This window comes from Bos grunniens, chromosome 9 (assembly GCF_055505025.1).
Source record: "Bos grunniens cultivar Pamir isolate PY7600 chromosome 9, Bosgru_T2T1.0, whole genome shotgun sequence".
NCBI classification, from domain to species: Eukaryota; Metazoa; Chordata; class Mammalia; order Artiodactyla; family Bovidae; genus Bos; species Bos grunniens.
Window position 1 is genome coordinate 77,044,562 of NC_141173.1, and position 23,272 is coordinate 77,067,833.

Here is a 23,272-nt window from a genome sequence, read left to right on the forward strand (position 1 = left end):
AAGAAACTTTAGAGGATGTCAGGATAGCTGTTAAAGCATCTTTTTCTGAGTACCTGAAGAAAATGATATCAGTTACATGATCATTTTTATGTTTAAAAGGATACCCTTTGTCATAGACAGTATTTATATTCACAGCTTTAGTAGAATGAGCTCCTTAGATTAATCTTTTTTCAAAGCAAACTAAACATGCCTACCTTTCCCTTTATAAAATGCCTCTTGGAGTAAGTCATGTCCCATTTTGTATGTGTAATAATAACAGCTAAACATTAAAAATGGTAACACTAAAAACTCATAGAAATATATTGATTATTTATGAAGTTCATCTGTTGACAGCACTGTTTGTGTTTCTTCAGATCCCGTTCTTCATGCATGCGTTCTTTCTTGGGTCTAAAGGTACTGATAGAGTTTTTTAAAGAAAGCTATAAATGGCTCTCCATATTCAGGAAAATCATGTTTGTATTAAGTGTGTAGTTCAGCTCTCCAGATAGTTAATCTCTTAATGCTTCTAAGCTAAAATTCCCCCTTAAATTTATAATGTCAGAGCTTAGAGAGCTTAAAGATCAACAGTTATAAAGATTTCTTGGGAGAGTATAAGATTTAAAGAAAACTGTTAGATCTTAAGGTATAAATAATATGCTGCTGCTGCTAAGTCACTTCAGTCGTGTCCGACTCTGTGCGACCCCATAGACGGCGGCCCACCAGGCTCCCCCGTCCCTGGGATTCGCCAGGCAAGAACACTGGAGTGGGTTGCCATTTCCTTCTCCAATGCAGGAAAGTGAAAAGTGAAAGTGAATTCTCTCAGTCGTGTCCGACTCTTCGAGACCCCACGGTCTGCAGCCTACCAGGCTCCTCCGTCCATGGGATTTTCCAGGCAAGAGTACTGGAGTGGGGTGCCATCGCCTTCGTGAGTGTGCCTAATTACACTGTGGAGAATTTGGTTTCATCATAGTGAAATATCACACTCAGATGTATTTTCACAATTTTTAAACTATTTCATCACGTGCAAAAGTAAAAGTCTTTCAAGATTAAAACACTTTTTTTCTAAGTACATATAAATTCTACTTTCAGGTACATTATAATCCATGATTGTTTGAAAAAATGAGTTTAAAACTGATATACCCTAAAATGGTAATTTGACAAATATATTTTGGAATTTGCCCTTATTTTTTAACTTAAATTAATCTAAGCCAACTTCCAAATACATTTTTGAGTTTTCACAGCTCATTTGGAATATCAAGCATTCAATAGGAGGTAAATTAAACTGCTAGGAAATATTTGCTTTTACCTAGTTAATTTTACAAAAAGATTTTTAATAATGAGGCCTAACAGAAAGGTCTAGCTTAAGCAGTAGCAGCAGCAAAGGTTCACATTGAGTTTCTCCCCCATCTCAGTTATCAGTTATCAAATTAAACTTGCCTTCCCTGGAGAAGGAAATGGCAACCCACTCCAGTACTCTTGCCTGGAGAATCCCATGGACAGAGGAACCTGGTAGGCTACAGTCCATGGGGTCGCCAAGAGTCAGACACAACTGAGCAACTTCACTTTCACTTTGGGTGAGAACCCTATTATTGTCATTGCAGTCTTGAAGTTACTCCTAGAAAAGTAATCAAGGTATATTAAATCCCCCCCCCCCTTTTCCAGCTTTATTTTTGGCTGTGCTGGGTTTATGTTGCTGCTCAGGCTTTTCTCTAGTCATGGTGCACAGGCTTCTCATTGCAGTGGTTTCTCTTGTGGAGCCTGGGCTCTCGGGTGCTCCGGCTTCACTAGCTGCAGTTCTCAGGCTCTAGAGCACAGGCTTAATAGTTTGGGTACACAGGCTTAGCTGCTCCACAGCGTGTGGGATCTTCCCACATCAGGAATTGAACCCGTGTCTCCTGCATTGGCAGGCAGATTCTTTACCACTGAGCCACCAGGGAAGCCCCCCTTTATTCCTTTTTGTGGGACTAAATATGCTTGGGAAATGAAAAGGATGACATACGTTATGGAGAGGAAAAAGTGGGAAAAATTTTAAAGCATGCATTTATTGTCCATTCCTATAGCTTCTAAAAGAATTAGAGGCAATAAAATCTGAAAAGCCATGCCATTTAACATTGTTAACATCAAATGAGGGATTTTCCCCCTCAAATTGGGACTTCTCCATGCTGCAGCCTTCAGGGAGTTGTCTAATGTTCAACTAGACATTCAGATTTGCAAGACCCAATCCACTCCAGTACTCTTGCCTGGAAAATCCCATGGATGGAGGGGCCTGGTGGGCTGCAGTCCATGGGGTCGCTAGGAGTCGGACACGACTGAGCGACTTCACTTTCACTTTTCACTTTCATGCATTGGAGGAGGAAATGGCAACCTACTCCAATGTTCTTGCCTGGAGAATCCCAGGGACGGAGGAGCCTGGTGGGCTGCCGTCTATGGGGTTGCACAGAGTTGGACACGACTGAAGCGACTTAGCAGCAGCAGCAGCAGTAGATCACAACTGGCTTTATGTTTGCTTAGCAGAATCTAGGACAGGGAATAGAAACAGGACACAGGCAGGCATTTATCTTTCACAGGAGTCCTTGCTGCAGTCCAGAGGCCAGTCTCTGGCTCTCAAATGCCAGCTTAGGAGCAAAAAGATAAGAGCCATCTCTGTGGGTGCAGAGTCACCTTGGATTTGGAGCCCCAGGTTTCAACTGTGTAGGAACCAATATTCTGTAACAACTCCATGAGTTGAGCTGGCAGAGTTCCCTCAGTGACAAGAGCTACCCAAGGAAACTTCTCACCAGGTTTTTATAATTTGTTCACAGTTTTCTAAATTCAGATGCAGCTTAGTAATCGGGGGGACATTTTTACCCTAAGTCATACTGCCTAGTAACACAGCTGATGTGTCCCACCTTTATCAGGTTTCCAAAAGAACACAGAGAGTTAATCCAAGGTTAAACTTGTTTATAGAGGAGAAAGGGATTCATTAACCCTTTTCCCCAACTCAGGAGTTAATAAATTCTGTTCCTATTTTGCCATGGAGAGAATTTTTCCTGATTAATTTCCAGCCACCTGAGTTTGTTTTGGATAGAACTGTTTTTTTAATCTAAAAATCACTTACTTGCATTCTTCTGTGATGCTCAGAATAGTAAGCTTTGAAGAGTGATTGTTTTTAGAGAAAGATTACTTTTCCTCTATGATTAAAAACAAATTCCCAGGGACTTAAAATATTTAATAGCACTCATTGATAACTAGTCCTCAATCAGGCTGACTTTCTATTTAAGAGGGATTTAACATCCCCTCCAGTTACTTCCAAAGCATGTTGGTAATGAACTGATATCTACAGAGTGTGTATGTTGCTATCTTATTTCTTTACCAGGTGTGCATTGAAACATACATATGTAGCTGTCACCAGCGTAGTATAAACACTGCTGTGCGGGCAACTCTCAGTCAAATGCTGAGTGACTTGACTTTACAGTTACGACAAAGGCAGGAGAACACGGTGAGCCTCTCGGTACCCACACGTTCATCCCGGTCTTGCCAGTGACTCTGTGTAATTGCATGATGAGTGTCCACATCTTCTGTGCTCTCCCCTCCCCCGCCAGGGCTGCTTCCTACTGAAACGTTAGGAAGGGCTGGCTTGGTTCATTTGAACTTTTATTTATATAAATTAAACTCTTTAAATATGTTTTTGCCTGTTTCCCTCCAAAGTTTAAAGAGAGATTTTTCCTTGTGGTTTTGGTTATTGTTTTAGTCATTATTTTAAAACTCACTTTTCTTTTAAAATCGTGTTCTAAACATCACGGATTGAATAATTTTATATAAAAATATTGTGGTGTATTAACAAACACTCAAGTAAATTCAAAATTAAGAAAAATTATTGGCAGTTAAGTATGCAACTTGAAACTTGGGGTATATGTTTCTCTTTGTGAAATAAAAGAGTGTGGCAGTGAAGAATCTGAATTTATCTTCTCTCTGTCGTCAGAGCCCACTTGAGCTTTTTGCTCTTAACTTGAGCAGATTGTTTAAAATGAGCATTCCTGGGAAAAAATGTAAATGTAATCAGCTTTTTGTATATATTATCTTCTGGGAATGTTAATGAGATGATTCCTCTTCAAAACTGGTGTTGTTTTTTTTTTTTAAGTCTGTCTCTAATAACTGAGATTAAAATTTTTTTTAATTTGCAAAAAGTATTCTGAATGAACACTTGTTATTATTTTAGAATAGAATATCTCCAGCAGCAATTCAGAATATCTCAGAAATTATAGAAATGAAGAGTTCATATTTAACTTCAACTATTTCTGATTTTTAACTTCAATTATTTTCTAATTTTTAGAAAATTATGGAGTTGAGTGAAACATTAGAGATTATCTGGTCAAATTCTTTTATTCCTTAGAAAAACAAGTGGGGAAGATGAAGCCCAGAGAGGTGAAATTGAAATCTAAAGTTAATGAGCTGATCAACGAAAGAGCCAGAACAAATGCCTTGGTCTCCTTACTGAGTCCAGTCCAAGTTATTAACATGTGATCTGGCAGCCAGTGTTTAAAAAAATAAAACACTAATCTGGAGGGGGGGAGCGGAAACTGATTTTTTGTTTGCTATATCTAAAGCCTAAATTTCTCTAAAAAATTGTTTAAACTTGAGATATTTTTATTACATTAGCTTTCTCTTTGTTAAAAACTATTTTGTTTATACTAGGGTTTTGAACAGGATGCTGTAGAAATATTAGTTTAAAAGAAATTCAAGTCTGTAAGTAGAAAGCATTAAGAGAAAAATGTATTTTTAATGGAAATAAACCTAAAATGTTGAGAGTCCTTATATTAGTATACAGTCACATTCCATCCTTGCTAGGTGGCAATGTGATGGGAAATACTATAACAGTAATGTTTTAAGATGAAGCATTAAAATGAAACTTTGTATTCTCAAAGTGATTTCATTTATATTAGTTTAATTATACTTTGAAATTTTTAAGTAGGAGAATTTTAGGTTTTAAGTAAAAAGACTGATTTCTAGCTCATCTTGCTCTTCTGTTAGAGTGACAGGTAAGGTGACCGGTATAGTTGCAGAGGTCTGGATGAAACTGGAAGGTTGTGTGCCTGTATCCTGTGTAATGTGGCTAATCAGCCTTCTGGTCCTGCTTGTCACTGACCATCTGGACTCACCCCATCCGGGGGCAAGATCCCAAATTAGATAGAAAATTAGTGTTTCCTGTTAATTTCCTTTCTATTACTCAGTAGGTCCCTGGAGATGTTTTTGTGTCCCAGAAAAACATGATTCTCAGGATGCTAATATTTGAAGTACATTTGAAGTCTAGTAGAGGGAGACATAAGTTTTACTACCTAAGAATGGTTAATTTTAAAAAGCTATTACAGGGGAGTGGTTCCCAGGAATGGTGAGGCTGCACGTCCTCCCACGGGACACTAGCATTACTTGGAGGAGATGTGTATAGTGCTTAGCATGACCCGTCACTGGAAACACATCACAGGCCATCTCAGAATTAGAAAGACTTAAAGACAGTGGAAAGAAAATAAATCTAGAATGCCAAAAGCTTAGCATGAAATGTATCATCAACTTAATGTCTAGCCCCTCCCCATCCCTATGCCCAGGGCAGATTACTCAGTTTGATTTTGTTTTGTACCCTCAGAAACCCTGAATTTACTATCAAGCGTTATTATTGAATTATTTCATTGACAAAAGCCATTGTTAAATTATTGTTAAGCATTTTAAAAAGAAAAAATGCCATATGTAAATATCTGGGGGGTAGGAGATAGTAGTTCTCCTCTCCATAAAAATGATTCAGATTGATTTCTTCCAAAAAACGTTGTTCTGACCTTAATATTTAGCCATGTACTGAGCTGTTGGCATTAACATCACACTTCCCCAAAATTCTGTGGAAGCTGCTGAGCTTACAAATTTATGAACAGAGAATAGTAGAAATATGTGCCTGTAACAAGCTTTAAAAAGATCAGCCCTGTGGCAATAATTTATATCTGGTAGTTAATTGGCATGAAAATGCCTTCTTATTATCTCCCAGTGCTAAGAGGTAAGGCTGCCTTCCTGCTCTCAACTCAGTAGTCACTGAATTATCCCTACAATGGGAAGTAAGTCTTACTACTAGTAAATATCTCTTCCTTCCTCTTCTCCCTTCCCTCAAGATTCTGCCTCTACCCTAATAGTCCCAGATCTACCTAGTGGTGACCTGGAGTGGTCTGTCTGGTCAGACAATTGATAAAGTTAATACCCTCCCCCCTCAAATAGGAAGCTGGTGCTTCTGACCAGCAGCTCTTGTGGACCTGTACGTCGAAGTCCAGGAAACTGATCCTGCTTATGACTAAGAATCTGTATTCACTAGGTGCCACTCAGAGTGCTATTTGTGACTTTGGGACAAATTGTTCTTTATGCAAAGAGAACTCACATGTTTAGGCAGGTACTGCCCCCAGTCATAGCTCTGCAACACCCTAGAATGATCTAGTGCACCATAGGGCTTAAACTTCCAGGGAGTTGTGGACTCTTGGCTGAGTTATTTTTGAAACTGATAACTCGGTTCCAGACATAATAGCCTTTTCATAAGTGCCATGAGTACTGAAATGCTATCAAGAGCTGGAAGGTGCACCTAGGTAAGTTAGCAGAGCCCAGAACATTCAGATGACATTTTGTTTCCTAGACCTTTCCATTGTTGAACAGTCAGGATTTTTCTTGCCTGAATCTCCTAACTGTCCTGTGTGTGTCTCCCTTACTAGATAATTGAAAACCCGGATGTCCCCCAGGAATTCAGGAGTCAAGGTATTGGATTTTATTTTTGCACATTCAGTTGAAAAAGTGGGTATAAGAACACCTACTGTGTGCTCAGTGTGCAGATATAAGGCTGAGTAAAAGCTCTTGGGTTAGCTTACCATTCTCCTTGGCTCTGCTTAGCTTTAATCAGCCATTGTTTCCTTCTGTTCCTACATCCTGTGCCAGCCATACCTGTTCCTGTTCCAACTGTGCCAGGGAAATTAACTTCACACACCTTCCTGTTGGAGGCTGGTTTTGTAGTTACTTTACTCTTCATGAAGTCAGGTTCATTAACTGTTAAAATGAGAACTGGAATACAAAATGGTAGAAACCTGACTGGCACCAAATGCTATTACACCTGGATGTTTATGAAGTTTTGTTATGAAAAATAAGTCATCTCACAGGGAAGGACAGACAGCCAGGTTTAAGTAGCAAATGAAATCAAGGTAAGGAACTTTCATTCTGATTCATAGGAAAGGAAAAAATATCCACTATAATAGACAAGCACTTTGCTTTCTTAAAAATGTTTGATGGTATTGTTTTCCGTAAAAGAGATGAAGAATTCAAATCATCTGATTGAAAAACTAAAATATCAGTTTTATCTAGGATTTTATTCAGTAATTTTTAAAGTGTTGAGGGTACTTGCATAGTGGTCCAGTGGCTAAGAGCCTACACTCCCAATACAGGGGCCCGGGTTCAGTCCCTGACTGAAGATCCCAAGCGCCACATCTAAGACCTGGTGCAGTCAAATAAATATTTTTTTTAAGTGTTAAAAAAAATTTTTTACTTTGATATTTTTGCCAGTTAATGGAAGAAAGGGGTAGGGTAGAGAGAAAAGGAAAAAGGAAATGTAAGGAAGAAAAAGAAGTAGCTAAACAACCACAAATAGGAGAAAAAGAATAAATGAAAGGAAATTACTGCTTTAGATCATTTTCTTTTAAAGCATTGCTTGAGTGTGTTTTTGTCACACTTCCCTGTATTCTTGGGCTACAAGTATTGCAGCGTCTTTTCACCTTTTAAAGCTCTTAGTGGTATGAGCCAAGATTTTTCATCTCTTTTGATTATTGCAGTTCCCACAATGTTTTCACTTTAATATAGGATGATTTTATAAACTAAAAAAGAGATCAAAGTTCTCTTGGTTAAGCATGCATATTTAAATATTGTATCAGTAAAAAATTGATGGACTCAATTTGAAATTTACCTAAAATTAAATTTCAGGATTCCTTATGGGTTTCATTTATTTTAAACTGTCTTTTATCATTGCACTTTATCATTTCTCAACTTTTTTTTTTTTTTTTTGCATTTAAGATCTTAAATTCTGAGGATCAGCCATTTCTCATTTCCCTGCCATCTTTCAATTTTATTTTTCTTCTTACACTCCTGGCATTTTTTTTCTCCCTCTTCTTTGACCTCATGGTCATTCATTCATGCATTTATACATTCCTCAAATACTTGGCCACATTTGTATAGATCTCCACAGGTTTTTATTTTAAAAAAGCAGATGCTTCCACTTGTTACTTTCCTTGGCCTAGCAGTGCTGAGACATTATTGAACCCCACTTGCCAAAGGCAAAACTTAAGCTTAATTGAAGCAAAACTGAAGCTTACCCAAGCTCATGCAGTCAACAAGCTGTAGACCAGTACTTGAACAGATTCTGAAGTTCAGTCTTTTTCCAGTACAATTCTGTGGGAGTTTTGTTGCTAGATTCTGGACATGAACGTGTTTGGAGGGAAAATTATTTTTTCTGACACTGACTGTTGCTCCTTTAACAACAAAGGCCGTGTACCCTGAGGACGCTGGGACAAATAGCTGAAATAGGTAGAGATGGTGACTAACTTATTTTGCCCCTTTCCCTAGTTTCCTAGTTTGAAAAGTCCATCTTTCTTTCATGCCACTGTAGATTATCTCTCTAGGATACAACTCAAGTCTGCTCAAAAGACCCAGAAATTCAAGATATCAGAATAAGGGATACATGTATAGTCTGCTGGCCTAAATATTGAGAAAATTGTTATCAATTGTGTTGTTTCTTAAATTAACCAAATCTTCTTTCGTTAAGTGTGAATGAACTTTACTTATAGTTAATAGTTTCGTATTTCCTTCCTGGATTATCTTTTGAGTGTCTTACCTTGGAAAGGAATGATGATATTTAATTCTCTCTGATGCTTTCGGTGGCCTGAGGAAGGCTCAGCATCTGAAAATCATCTTTTCAGTTGAAAGTATCTAAAGCAGAGGATGGGAAGGAGTGTTGAGTAAGCCTGTAGTGCTCTGCTGCCGATGTCTAATGCCTGTCGCCTCCTCTCTTTGAAGGGTCAACAGTAGAGTCCCTCTGTGATGACCTTGTCTCCGTGCTCACTGTTCTGTGTGAGAAGCTCCAAGCTGCCATCAAGTAAGTGCCTTCAACACTGGTGCTCTGGTCTGCTCAGGGCCTACTTCTGAACGAACTTTTGCCCATAGCATCACTTAGAGTTGCAGAGTACAGGGACAGTGGTTTCCCCGCCTCCTGCCATTCGTAAATTCACCGTCATTCCTGAGAAGTGTATTCAGTGATCTTGGGCAAGCCCACTTAGTCAAACATGATTACTGAAGGATGCAAATTTCTAATGGAGGTTAGTGGAAAGAATGTTGGCTAAGAGCTATGTGAGGGCTAGTCCTAACCTGGCTGATCCCAGGTGTATGACTCTAAATGAGCCTTCTTATCAAACTATTGGACCTTTCTCCTCCTTTACTAAATGGCAGGATTGGCCTGGGTGGTCATTTTTTATTTTTTTCTGACATCTCCTGAGCCTGTGAGCTCGCTCACTTATCTTTTAAAAGACTGTGTTATTCTGACTTTTATATACTTGTCATTTATTTGCATGCCAGTTTAATCAGTGGTATTAGGTTATCTGTGATGTTCATTGCCCCAGCTCTCCAGGCAGTAAGTTGATAACTTATGCATTTGTAGTAAAGACAAATCATAAAAAGGCCAGATTTGCCAAGTTGAGATGAAAACCTCTACCAGATACACATATAATTAACTGCAACACAGTAGGATTCTGAAGTGCCCTTTGAAATGGAAAAGACATATTACTGTTTAATGAAAACTAGACATTGGATAATTCAGAAGGTTTTGCTGTAGAATTTTATGTATTGTCATGAGCTGGGAGAAACAATCCCATTATAGAGACTCTTGAGAGTCCCCTGGACTACAAGGAGATCCAACCACCAGTCAGTTCTAAAGGAAATCAACCCAAATATTCATTGGAAGGACTGAAGCTGAAGCTCCAACACTTTGGCCACCTGATGCGAGGAACTGACTCATTGGAAAAGACCCTGATGCTGGGAAAGATTGAAGGCAGGAGAAAGGAGTAACAGAGGATGAGATGGTTGGATAGCATCACCTACTCAATGAACAGAAGTTTGAGCAAACTCCAGGAGATAGTGAAGGACAGGGAAGTCAGGTGTGCTGCAGTCCATGGGGTTGCAAAGAGTCTGACACAACTGAGTGACTAATGCTATGATAAATCACAGTTTGTTTACTGTTGGTTCAACTGCATTATTTTTGTTGGATCGTGTTAGTCACTCAGTTGTGTCTGACTCTCTGTGTCCAGTCCATGGAATTTTCCAGGCAAGCGTACTGGAGTGGATTGCCATTTCCTTCTCCAGTTTTGTTGGATTACCGGAGTTAAAAAACCCGTGTTTTACTCCTCACTAGCCTTGACTTTGATCAGAGATCTCAACCACCCTAAGTTTATATATCCTCTAATTAGTTGTTATTATCATGTTATTTTATATTAATAATATGTTGGAGAAGACTCTTGAGAGTCCCTTGGACTGCAAGGAGATCCAACCAGTCCATTCTAAAGGAGATCAGCCCTGGGTGTTACTTGGAAGGAATGATGCTAAAGCTGAAACTCCAGTACTTTGGCCACCTCATGTGAAGAGTTGACTCATTGGAAGACTCTGATGCTGGGAGGATTGGGGGCAGGAGGAGAAGGGGACGACAGAGGATGAGATGGCTGGATGGCATCACTGACTCACTCGATGGACATGAGTTTGAGTGAACTCTGGGAGATGGTGATGGACAGGGAGGCCTGGTGTGCTGCGATTCATGGGGTTGCAAAGAGTCAGACACGACTTAGTAACTGAACTGAATAATAATATCGAAGTATACCATAATATTGTAATAGTATACTAGTAATATTTTAATATTAATATACTTGATTATAACACAGTTGAATATATTGTTAATTTGCATTATAATCATAATAGTAATATGTAATATTAGTAATATAAAATATTCTAGGGCTTTTGTATGGATTAAGCTAGAAAATTAACCTAAAAGATTGTCAGTGCCCACCAAGATCAGAATAAACAGAATTAGGTTTATTAACTTGCTATAGCAAGGGAGCCTGTACACTATGAGGAATGATGGGGCATCCAGTAAAAGGGTGGGTGTTAGGAATTGTTACAGGATTTGTACCTGAGTTGGGTAATATCAGGTGGATTAAAGGACTTGGATGTTCTGTTCAAGAATTGGGCACTGTCAGAAAGTGAGGGGCAATTCTAGCATTGAACATCCTATTGAGTTGGCCAAAAAGCTCCCTTGGGTTTTTCCATAAAATCTTACAGGAAAACCCATATGAACTTTTTGGCCAACCCAGCTGTCGTCATCTAGACAAGAGGGCTAGATGGGAGCCAGAGTTGTCACTGGAGAATCAGCAAGGGTCGCTTACAGGGGAGGGTGATATTTGGTCATTTTTGTAATTGTACAGATTTTTTTAAAATTTCTGTTCAGATGTGATTATAGATTGCTTTCATCTTGTTCCATCATCATCTTAAAGAGTCCTCATCTGATATTAACATTCTGTGCAATTGTTGATGTTTCCCAGGGGAACACACAGCTGGCTATTGCCAGCTGTCAAGAATTCTTCTTGGCCCACCCCCCCATCTCAGGTCTTAGCATTGTCAGAAAATAAACCAAAGACCACCAAAACTTTGAAAATATAAAAGCTATGTTCATTACTGAGCTGCCAAGGGAAAACAAAGAAGTGAACCTTTTTTTTCCTGAGTAGTTTGTTTAGGGAAAAATCTAAGAATTTTAAGTGCTACAAAAGTGCTAATAATAGCTCAAGGTAATTATGCCATTAATAAATTTAAAAATAGTCATCAAGATAAGTGAGAATGAATCTATGGGTCTGTAAATGATACCATTGTTTGTTGGTCCAGAATGAGCTTTTAGCAAAGTCCATTAAGGCCCTGCCTGGCATCTGGGGTTCAGTTCATGGTCTTTAAAACCTGAATGCCTCTAATGTCCCCTACAGGGACCTCTACTGTAGGGCAACCATATGACCTAGTTTACCTTAAACAGTCCTAAGTAATGCTTATTGTGTAATTATTATTAAAGACATTCAGATCAATATCTTCGAGGAAGTACTTGTATAAGTGGAATCTTTTTTGCTGCACAGCACATAATAAATATTTGATAACTATTAGCTCTAAAAAGCTTGTTTGCTTTCAGAATTATCAGTGCTAATGCTGGTTTACAGTGGATTTAGGAGTGTCTTACATTAGAAATTTGGACTGTAGATTGTTAGAAAAATACATTGCATAAACATCACAAATGTTCACATACGTGTATTAGAAACTAAAGGTCATACATTTCTATCAGTCACTGAAAAATGGAAACATGTCTCAATCATGTAACTAAATGATAGGCTTTAAATGGAAAAAAATAACTCATGTGACACACATGTGTTTTCTAGGATTTCTCATTGAATATTGGATCAAAGGTGCCTTTAGGCATATTGTTATAGAGCTTAATGATTTTTTTTTAATAGGATTCTCATAGTCTTGCTTGGTTTTTCAAAGCAATTTCCTTACCATAATTCTGCCTCTAGAGACTTGTTTGGTTGCGGTCTTTCCCATCATGACTGCAGTGCCCTACGACAGGGGTTCTGTTGCTGTAGAAGCTGAGCTATAGCAGGTTTAGTGCAGCTTCACTGGGAGACCTTTAGACCACCTAATCAGATGATACCATGCCCTTGGCTGCCCTCACTCTGGTGGTTTAGTTTTCTTTGTTAGGTTTTCATATCTGTATAGTTTCTTCTGATTTTATTGCTTTAAGTCCTTTTATTTTCTGTTGGCTAATCTTGACACCTCTTCTAACTTCTAAATAGGTTCTTTGTCTGAAATCACACTACGGTCATTCAGTTCAGTTCAGTCACTCAGTCGTGTCCAACTCTTTGCAACCCCATGGATTGCAGCACACCAGGCTTCCATCCATCACCAACTCCTGGAGCTTACTCAAACTCATGTCCATCAAGTCAGTGATGCCATCCAACCATCTCATCTTCTGTCGTTCCCTTCTCCCTGCCTTCAATCCTTCCCAGCATCAGGGTCTTTTCCAATGAGTCAGTTCTTCGCATCAGGTGGCCAAAGTATTGGAGTTTCAGCTTCAGCTTCTATGGTCATTCAGTTCATTCAGTTCAGTCACTCAGTTGTGTCTGACTCTTTATGATCCCATGAACCACAGCACGCCAGGCCTCCCTGTCCATCACCAACTGCCAGAGTCTACCCAAACCCATGTCCATTGAGTCGGTGATGCCATCCTACCATTTCATCCTCTGTCGTCTCCTTCTCCTCCTGCCCTCAATCTTTCAGCATCAGGGTCTTTTCAAATGAGTCAGCTGTTCGCATCAGGTGGCCAAAGTATTGGAGTTTCAGTTTCAACATCAGTCCTTCCAATGAACACCCAGGACTGATCTCCTTTAGGATGGACTGGTTGGATCTCCTTGCAGTCCAAGGGACTCTCAAGAGTCTTCTCCAAAACCACAGTTCAAAAGCATCAATTCTTCAGTGCTCAGCCTTCTTTATAGTCCAACTCTCACATCCATACATGACTACTGGAAAAACCATAGCCTTGACTAGATGGACCTTTGTTGACAAAGTAATGTCTCTGCTTTTGAATATGCTGTGTAGGATGGTCATAACTTTCCTTCCAAGGAGTAAACGTCTTTTAATTTCATGTCTGCAGTCACCATCTTCAGTGATTCTGGAGCCCAGAAAAATAGTCAGCCACTGTTTCACTGTTTTCCCATCTATTTGCCATGAAGTGATGGGACCAGATGCCATGATCTTAGTTTTCTGAATGTTGAGCTTTAAGCCAACTTTTTCACTCTCCTCTTTCACTTTCATCAAGAGGCTCCTTAGTTCTTCATCACTTTCTGCCATAAGGGTGGTGTCATCTGCATATCTGAGGTTATTGATATTTCTCCCAGCAATCTTGATTCCAGCTTGTGCTTCCTCCAGCCCAGCGTTTCTCATGATGTACTCTGCATATAAGTTAAATAAGCAGGGTGACAATATACAGCCTTGACGTACTCCTTTTCCTATTTGGAATCAGTCTGTTGTTTCATGTCCAGTTCTAACTGTTGCTTCTTGACCTGCATACAGGTTTCTCAAGAGGCAGGTCATTACTTCCTCTCTCAATATCCATTTCCAAAATTAGTGCTTGTATACCTCCTGGGTCTTTAGCTTTATAGGGATATATACTCATGATATGTTCGGTCTCCTAGGAGTATTCAGAAAATGCTTTCAGGCATACAGGTTAACTCACATGCCTTGGAGATGTGGTATTAATAGAACACTCTATTAGGCAGATTGAGTTAGACAATGCTGTTTAAATCTAAGAATTTGGGGGAGAATCACTGTGCTTAGGAATATATTTCTTCATTCTCTGCTTGTTGGTCTCCCACTTCCCTCTCTTCCCAGAACAGAATGTCAGAGAGGAATCAGTGAGGCAAGGGTGACCTTCATATTGCACATTCTAATTCCATTCCACTCCTATGCAATTAACTCTCTCTTCTTTTTCTAGCTAAATTTGAATCTGTTTCTAAGGGAGGTAAAGTCAAAACAGCTCAAAACAAAACCAATTTTAAGAACTCCAGAGACTGAGGGTGTGGTGCCGGGTCTGCCCTGCTTCTTCTTCATGGACCCGTCACCTACAGGAGCTGTTCTCTGTGTATCTTGAGCCTGGAGGAAATCCAGAGACGAGCAAAGAGTGAGACCAGCAGACACTCAACCTGCTCCAACAAAAGGCCAGGCAGAGTGACTCACAGGCCTCCTAAGTGGGCGCATATTCCCTATTGTGTGTTGAAAGTCTTGGCTGGTTTCTAGGCTCCTTTCTGCCCTGTGCATTCCACAGATTTCACCTATTGTCAGGCAAATATGAAATGTACACCCTGTGCACACACATCCGTATATCTAGTGAAGGGCCTGCGTGGAAGGTGTGCCTCTAATGACGTGACTCGTGCCAGGCCACAAGTACTTATTTTGCCAGACTGCAGCAGCCCACAGAAAAGCAGCTGCATTCGGTCTCCAAGGAGATTCCTGGCCAGTTTCCTTGGCAATGAGCTGTCTCTGTCATTGAGTCCTATGCCTTGGGGTTGCCGTATTGCTACAGCACGCTTTGCTGATAGGTACTCGTGGGAAACTTGACTGCTTGTAACTTTTCTCTGGGTTTATTTCCAGTGATTTCAGAAGTTGAGACTTTTTATTGTCTATGGTTATTTTAGTTTTGTGATGATCAACTGATAGTTTGAAAGATAAGACATTTTTTAATAGGGCATTTAATTATTTTTCTTAATAATGAGTCAAATGATTGGTCAGAAAGACAACCCACTTGGATTTTAGTACTTTCTGGTGGATTAGGCAGAAAATTTAGTCCAGGTATAAAAGTGTGCATCTCATAAAGTTATATGTTTTTTAAAAATATCTGGTTCTAATGAACTGTATAGTAATAACTATGAGAAAAATAATTTGTCCATTGAAAAACACTGGTGATTTAAAAAAAAAAAATAAAGAAAAGCCAAATGCAAGTTAGTAAAGTATTAACCATCTAAAAGATATCATAGTACATAGTGTCTTGAAAAATTTAGACAATTAAATATATTAAAATTTAGTATTTCTGGAGTAAACTGTAGACTTAAGTCAATATATCAATATTTGTTCCTTAATGGTAACTGTTAATTTGTTCTTTAATGGTAAGATGTTACTAATAGGATAAACCACGTACAGGGCTGGGTAAAATATGGCCACATTCTGTACCATGCTACATTTTTCTATAAATCAAAACTTCTAAAAAATCAAGTTTATTACAGAAAAATCATCCTAATTGGTTTGCTGGGGCTGCCAAAACAAAGTATCACAAACTGTGTATCACAAAAAAGTGGCTTTAATAACAGAAATCCATTGTCTTATGGTTCTGGAGGCTGGAGATGAGAATGTCAGCGGGGTTGGTTTCTTCTCAGAGCTGGGAGGCTTCACTCCTCGTCTACTCCCCTTGTCTCTTCACATTGTCTTCCCTCCATATGTATTTCTGTGTCCAAATTTCCCTGTTTTATGAAGATGATTGTTTAGTTCCTCAGTCATGTCCAACTCTTCAAGACCCCACGAATGCAGCATGCCAGGCTTCCCTGTCCCTCACCATCTCCCACAGTTTGTTCAAACTTGTGTCCATTGAGTCAATGATGCCATCCAACCATCTCATCCTCTGTCATCCCCTTCTCGTCCTGCCTTCAGTCTTTCCCAGCATCAGGGTCTTTCCCAATTAATTGGCTGTTTGCATCAGGTGGCCAAAGAATTAGAGCTTCAGCATCAGTTCTTCCAGTGAATATTCAGGATTGATTTCCTTCAGGATTGAGCAGTTTGATCTTGCTGTTCAAGGGATTCTGAAGAGTCTTCTCCAGCACCACAGTTTGAAAGCATCAGTTCTTTGGCACTCAGCCTTCTTTGCACTTCCCTGGTGGCTCAGTCGGTAGAGAGTCTGCCTGCAATGAAGGATACCCAGGTTCGGTACCTGGATGGGGAGGATCCCCTGGAGAAGGAAATGGCCACCCACTCCAGTATTCCTGCTTGGAGAATTCCATGGACAGAAGAACCTGGTGGGTTACAGAGAGTCAAACATGACTGAGTGACTAACACTTTCAGCCTTCTTTATAGTCCAACTCTCACATCCATACATGACTACTGGAAAAACCATAGGATACCAATCCTGTTGAGTGAGGATCTAGCCTGATGGCTTTGCTTTAACTTGATTGCCTGTGTAAAGACCCCACCTCCAAATAAGACCATCTTTGAGGTACCAGGGATTAGGACCTCAAAGTGTGAAATGGAAGTGGGGGGAGCAGAAGGCAACCCATGACATTACCAACCTCCCCCCAGATTAACACTCTGTGATGCCTAACATTTTCTCAAGTGTTTCCCACACATCACCTCTTTAATCTTCCCTTTACTTTGGATGTGTTTGTGTGTTGGTTCTGTTCCCCGCAGTGACAGCCAGCAGCTGCAGCTCCTGTACCTGGAGTGCATCCTGTCCGTGCTCAGCAGCTCCTCCTCCTCCATGCAGCTGCACCGAGGCTTCACAGACCTCATCTGGTGAGGACTCATCTTGATGCCCACGCTGGCTCTGCGCTAGGCCCGGGGGCTCGCTCTGTCCGGCTGGGTCTGTGGGTCCCTTCCCATGGCATCTGTGCCTCTCTTGTTCCATTTCTGTGTAAATGTATTAGAGGGAAAGAGTGCTTTGCTTATATGTACCAGACCAAGCTACGGAGAGTAAAGGATAATTATTTTGACCAACTATGCCTCCCAAGGCCCACCTGCATTTTATTTACATCTAAGATCATGAAAGCCTATGTTCTAAATCATATAAAGTCACCAGTGAATTGCACAGGAGAGAGAGTTCCCCTTCACCATAACTGAACCTTCTTCGCAACCTCACCCTGGTACTCTCTCCATCTCAACCTGCAAACTAGTCTCTTAATCACAGTCAGAGATTCACACAAATGACAAGGCCCTCAGGCAGCCAGCAAGTTGCTCTGGGTTCCTGGGCTAATCTGACAGGGAGAAAGTTGAGTGCTGTGTATCAGTGTGATATGTGTCAGAATTTTAAATTAACTTCTCAAATGAGAAATATAAGTAATTTCATTATTTATAATAAAATGAAACTTTATCACTAAGCCATTTAGCACTTTGAGTCCATTTTCTTCATAGAAGATGCTTTCTGATACTTCTCTTGATAGTTTATATAGTTAACCCCAGCTTGAATTATGAAGAAAAGTATTCTGTTGCTATCCCCAGGAGTGATGGAGAGACAGGACATGCTGGAGCAGGAGGTAGCCAGAAAAAGGGGCAGTAAAGAGCCCAGCTCTTACATGTCATTTTTGGGGCACCTGGTATTTACCCTCAGTATTCATGTTTCATGATCTGGCTTGAAGGGAAACTGATCTTTCCTCTCCTCCCCTCTCAGGAAGAACCTTTGCCCCGCTCTCATCGTGATCCTGGGGAATCCGATTCATGATAAAACCATCACCTCTGCACACAGCAGCAGCACGAGTACCAGCATCGAGTCAGACTCTGTGTCTCCTGGGGTTTCCGACCACGGCCGGGGTTCGGGCTGCTCCTCCACAGCGCCAGCCCTGAGTGGGCCAGTGGCCCGGACCATCTACTACATCGCGGCGGAGCTGGTGCGGCTGGTGGGGTCGGTGGACTCCATGAAGCCCGTGTTGCAGTCCCTCTACCACCGTGTGCTGCTCTACCCCCCACCCCAGCACCGTGTGGAAGCCATCAAGATCATGAAAGAGGTAGGGAGGCCGTGAAGGACACCCCCAGCTTTGTTGTGGGGGCTGAGCACCTTGTGCACAGGAAGTACTTAGAAAGCGTTTGCCAATCATCTGCTGGAGCTTAATTGCTTCTCTGCAGTATCCAATAATAGTATCTTTAGCACTGGAGGCTGTGTGGGCATGTGCTGGGAGTTGGGCTAAGGGGGTGTTGATAAATGCTCACTGCAGCAAAGCCGTTTGATAATTTGAGCCACATGCATCTGACTGGAACCCAGGCTGAACTTTCAGTTTGCTCCCTAAGGTACTGTCTGTGCAGATGTGTGTGTTTATTCACTTTTGCCAAAATTGGATTTCAAAATGATTTTATACTCAGGTTATACATTATCCAAAAATGAGCTTTACTGATCTCTGATTTCTAAAAGGGACCCTGTTCTCCAGTCCTTCTTATGCCCTATTTCTCCCACATGTCATGAGACAAAGGATGTCCAGCTTAGGATATATGTCCCAGTGAGCCACTTCATGATTTCGAGGAGGAATTGGAGCTATTTTGAGGATACTTTAAGAATTCCTCTGCTTCTCAACCAAAAAGAAAAGTGATCAACTTTTTTGTACCTGTAAACTTGTCCATGAAGGTTTAATCACACTGGGTTTTGGTACCTGATACCAAAAAAATCAGTGTAACAAAATTACCTTGAGCAGTATTGGCTACTCACCAGTTTTTAAAAAGCTTAATTTGAATGACTTGCTGATGTTGTTTTCATGAGATTTGACTGTAATCAAAAATGGAAATTCTCACCCAGTGTTTCCAGAAATGAAGGAACAATCCAAGTTTAATTGCTGATGAAGAAAATTTATGGACCCACAGAAGTAATGACCATTTTTCTTTATGCCAGTATTTAACATATATTATCTTTAATATTCATAATAACTTTGTGAGGTTATATACCAGTGAAGAATGTCTTCCCTAACAGAGCTTCAGGCAAGGGGATCAAATGGACAGCTTTGATATCTGGTCACCACTCGGTTGATGAACACAATGCAGCTTTGGAGGCCAATAAGACCAGAAGCATTTGTGATTTAGTCACTAAGTCGTGTCCAACTCTTGTGACCCCTTGGGCTGTAGCTGTCCATGGGATTCCCCAGGCAAGAATATTGGAGTGGGTAGCCATTTCCTTCTCCAAGGGATCTTCCCAACCCAGGGATTGAACCTAGGTCTCCTGCATTGCAGGCAGATTCTTTACGGACTGAGCTACCAGGGGCCACCACCCAAACAACCGTCCCCTAGGAACCTGCCCCCACCCCTGTGAAGCTTGTCGTCTGGAGGAACAGGGTGGACTTTCTTTGAATTAGCCAATCTCCAGGAAGAGGACAGTAGAAGGGGCCACCATGCATGCTCATCTCTTTCTCCTGAATTAACCAGTCAGACCAGCCACTCCCCCTCCACTGGGAAGAAGTGAGAAAAGGAGAAGGACCCAGAATGCTATTCCACTGGGTGTTCCTGCCCGTAGAAACATAAAGCCAGGAAAAAGGAATTTTCCCTCCCACAAAGAAACTACTTCAAGGGGTCAAATGACTTGCCCAGGGTCAAAAGAAAGAGAAAAGGCGGGCACTTCCCTGGTGGTCCAGTGGTTAAGACTCTGCCTTCCCATAGGGGATGTGCGTTCCATCCCTGGTTGGGGAACTAAGATCGCACATCCCAAGGGGCAATGATGAGCCCACATGCTGCAACTAAGACCCTATGCAACCAAATAAATAAATAAAAATAAAATTAACTTTCTTAAAAAAGAGAAAGGGTACAAATCTCCATCTGAACCCAAGCCCCTGGTCTTTCCCTACACACACTTATCACTGGGCTGGACTTTGATATTACAATGCGGATGATTCCAGCAGCTCTTTTCCTGGCACTGGTTCAGCTACCCTTTCCATGAAGTTGGGTCTGAGTCAAGGTTTGAATCCCCTCTCTGCCACTCATCAGCTAGATACCATAGCTAAAGCGTTTAACTCTGAACTTAGCAGTTTATTTTCGCTACGTAGTGACAGTATGCCAAAGGTTGCCAATTCAAAATGCCATAAAGTTTGTATAAGTACTTTGTGAGTATTTAAAGTGATAAACAAATATGTGGTGCGCTTATGAGCTTCCCTCGTGGCTCAGATGGTAAAGAACCTACCTGCACTGCAGGAGACCCGAGTTCAATCCCTAGGTCAGGAAGATCCCCTGGAGAAAGGCATGGCAGCCAACTCTAGTATTCTTGCTTGGAGAATTCCATGGACAGGGGAGCCTGGGAGGGCTTCAGTCCGGGGGGTTGCAGTGAATCAGACACAACTTAGTGACTGAACAACAACATAAAGGAAGAGAAAAACGTACAGAGAGCTAAAGATAGCAGGTTCTCATCACCTCCTGCTCGAAGCAGCGAATCATTCACGTTGGTCTCCTTGCCTCCTGCCTGTGTGTTTTCTCCCTTTTATTTTCCTGGATGGGCTTCCCAGGTGGCTCAGATGGTAAAGAATCTACCTGCAATGCAGGAGACTCTGGTTTGATCCCTGGGTCAGGAAGATCCCCTGGAGAAGGGAATGACTGTCCATTCCAGTATTCTTGCCTAGGGAATTCCATGGACAAAGGAGCCTGGCAGACTACCGTCTGTGGGGTCACAAAGAGTTAGACGTGACTGAGCAACTAGCACTTCTCACTATATTCGTAAATGGCCACTGTTAATTTTTCCACTCTCCAGTGGCGCATGTTGCCTCTCCCATCAAGTCTAAAATACTCTGCCCAGTTTCCAGACCCTTCCATCATCATCCTCATTTCCCATCATTTCCCAGGATGCACCCTCATTCCATCCTGCTTTGTTCAGTTTCTACTTTCCTGCTTCTATTCCAGCTCCCCCTGCTCTGTGCCCATTGGCCACTTCCACTTAACATAGTGAAATGGTGGATCACAGTAAGCTAGACAGACTCTGCTGGCACTTCACATTAGCTTATTTACAGACTTCTTTAGGGAGATAATATTGCTCCCATTTTCCAGATTGGGATACTGAGGCTTCTTGAAGAGAGGTTTACTCCCCCAAAGTCCTTGTGAGCAATATGACTAAAATATAAACCCAGATATTCTAATTACAACTGCCTTTCTGTCAAAATCTTTCTCTTTTATGACTCTGCTTCCTCAGACCAGTGATTTCACTCTTCTCTAAATCTTGTTCCACCATTTAGCAATTGATTATAATGCCTCATCACTCTGACTGCTCCACAATACCATGTGGAACAAGCCTCTTGTCTCCCTAAACGTGGTTTTGTATACATTGTTTTCTGTGTTTCCTTTGATATCTAACACTACTGTCCTTGAATAAGAATAAGTGTTCAATACATTTTGATATTCAAGTGTTCAATATTCTGACCTGAAGACAGAATATCTGCAGAGGGTGTTTTGAAGCAACAGCATCCTTTCTTTCCCCCTCAGAACTTCCCAGGTGATGCGAGCAGTAAACAATCTGCCTGCCAATGCAGGAGATGCAAGAGACCAGGGTTAGATCCCTTGGGTCGGGAAGATCCCCTGGAGAAGAAAATGGCAACCCACACCAGTATTCTCGCCTGTAAAATCCCATGGACAGAGAAGCCTGGTGGGCTACAGTCCATGGGGTGGCAAAGAGTCAGACATGACTAAGTGAGCATACAAAAAGCAAGTATACAGAGATGACAGGCACTGGAGTTATCGTTGCCCAGGGTAGAGCCACTCGACAGCTGAATTCTAAGTAAATACTTTGCCTACGAGGTGTATAGTTCTCAATGCACTTTCTATAATAGCTTCCTTAGTACTGCAAAGGAAATCAGTTCCGTGTTCCCCTCTTCATGGATTTGCTAGCTCCCCACGGTCAATTTGCTAAGTGAGGCTGTAATTGACACCAGGGTAGTGTGTCCAGGCCGTGCTGCCCCGCGGAGCACAACATACTCACGTGGGCCAGGTTGTTCTCACGAGCATCGCCTCCACTTACTATGGCAAAACCAGTAATTTGGGAAGGCTGGTAACCTAGATACCAAAATGTGCAGGGCTCAGGCATACAAAGGAAACCCCTGGGCACCCAGGATGTTTGTTTGCTCTTGTGGAGTTTGAACGTCTGGTACATTATTTGCCGTTCTCTCTCTAATTCGTCTCTCTGCCATGTGTGCTGTGTGCTTATTAATCAAAGGCATACAGGACATTTTGTTTTTCAAAATACATTTTCTTTTTTTGCTTCTATTCCCCCCACCCAAAACATTTCATAACCGAAAAGAACACCTTGCTTCCTTTTCTCTCCCCCACGTTTCAGCTTTAGAAGGAAGCCCTAGTCTTTATCAGACTTGTGACACCCTAGCCACTGACACCAATTCCTCATTCCCACCAGAAGAAGCTGAAATTAAACAAGTCTTGCTTTTCTTTAAGTATTTGTTGAGAGTTCTCCAAAACTCTATTTCCTTTCCCTCCAGACTCTGAAGCACCTGAGAAATAAACACAAGATTAATGTGAGAATTCAAATATGTCATCTGATTTATTCCTGGTAAAGTTGGATTAGGGAGTGTAATGGGATCCCAAGAGAGAGTCAGATTTCCCACTCTTGTGCCCCTGAAAGGCACTTATCCTTCTAACAAGAGATGGGACAGCTAGAGGCTCAGAGGCATAGCCACTTCACTTGGCTGCAGGTCTGGCAGGTAGACAGATGGAGAGAGAGAAAGAGAAACTGCCTTGATCTCTGTAATATTGCTCCTTTCTTGATGACAAAAAAACGTGGAAGCTTCATGTTTGTGCCTCCAAGAGAGACGTTCCCAATTTCTGGCAGAAGAAAGGAATTTTGAAGAAGCAAAACATGTAATTTTTTCTACTTAATATACTTTATCTTGCAAATATAAGTCATTTTGAAAATAACGTAATAGTAGGATGTCTGCTTCAATGTACTTGATTAATCAATCTTTCT

General features: G+C 41.1%; 1 protein-coding gene across 9 annotated transcripts in view; it reads left to right on the top strand.

Annotated features, from left to right (window-relative positions):
• Positions 1-23,272, top strand: part of ARFGEF3 (ARFGEF family member 3) — a 178,504-nt gene that overhangs the window by 81,446 nt on the left and 73,786 nt on the right. For 7 of the 9 annotated variants that reach the window (XM_086318045.1, XM_086318047.1, XM_086318044.1 and 4 more), the window contains 5 exons: positions 3,335-3,457; positions 6,696-6,738; positions 9,037-9,115; positions 17,041-17,145; positions 18,017-18,350. In XM_086318045.1, coding sequence (XP_086174171.1) covers positions 3,335-3,457; positions 6,696-6,738; positions 9,037-9,115; positions 17,041-17,145; positions 18,017-18,350 — 684 coding nt within the window. The remainder of the gene's footprint in view (positions 1-3,334; positions 3,458-6,695; positions 6,739-9,036; positions 9,116-17,040; positions 17,146-18,016; positions 18,351-23,272) is intronic. The other 2 variants (XM_086318053.1, XM_086318048.1) reach the window with 1 other exon arrangement.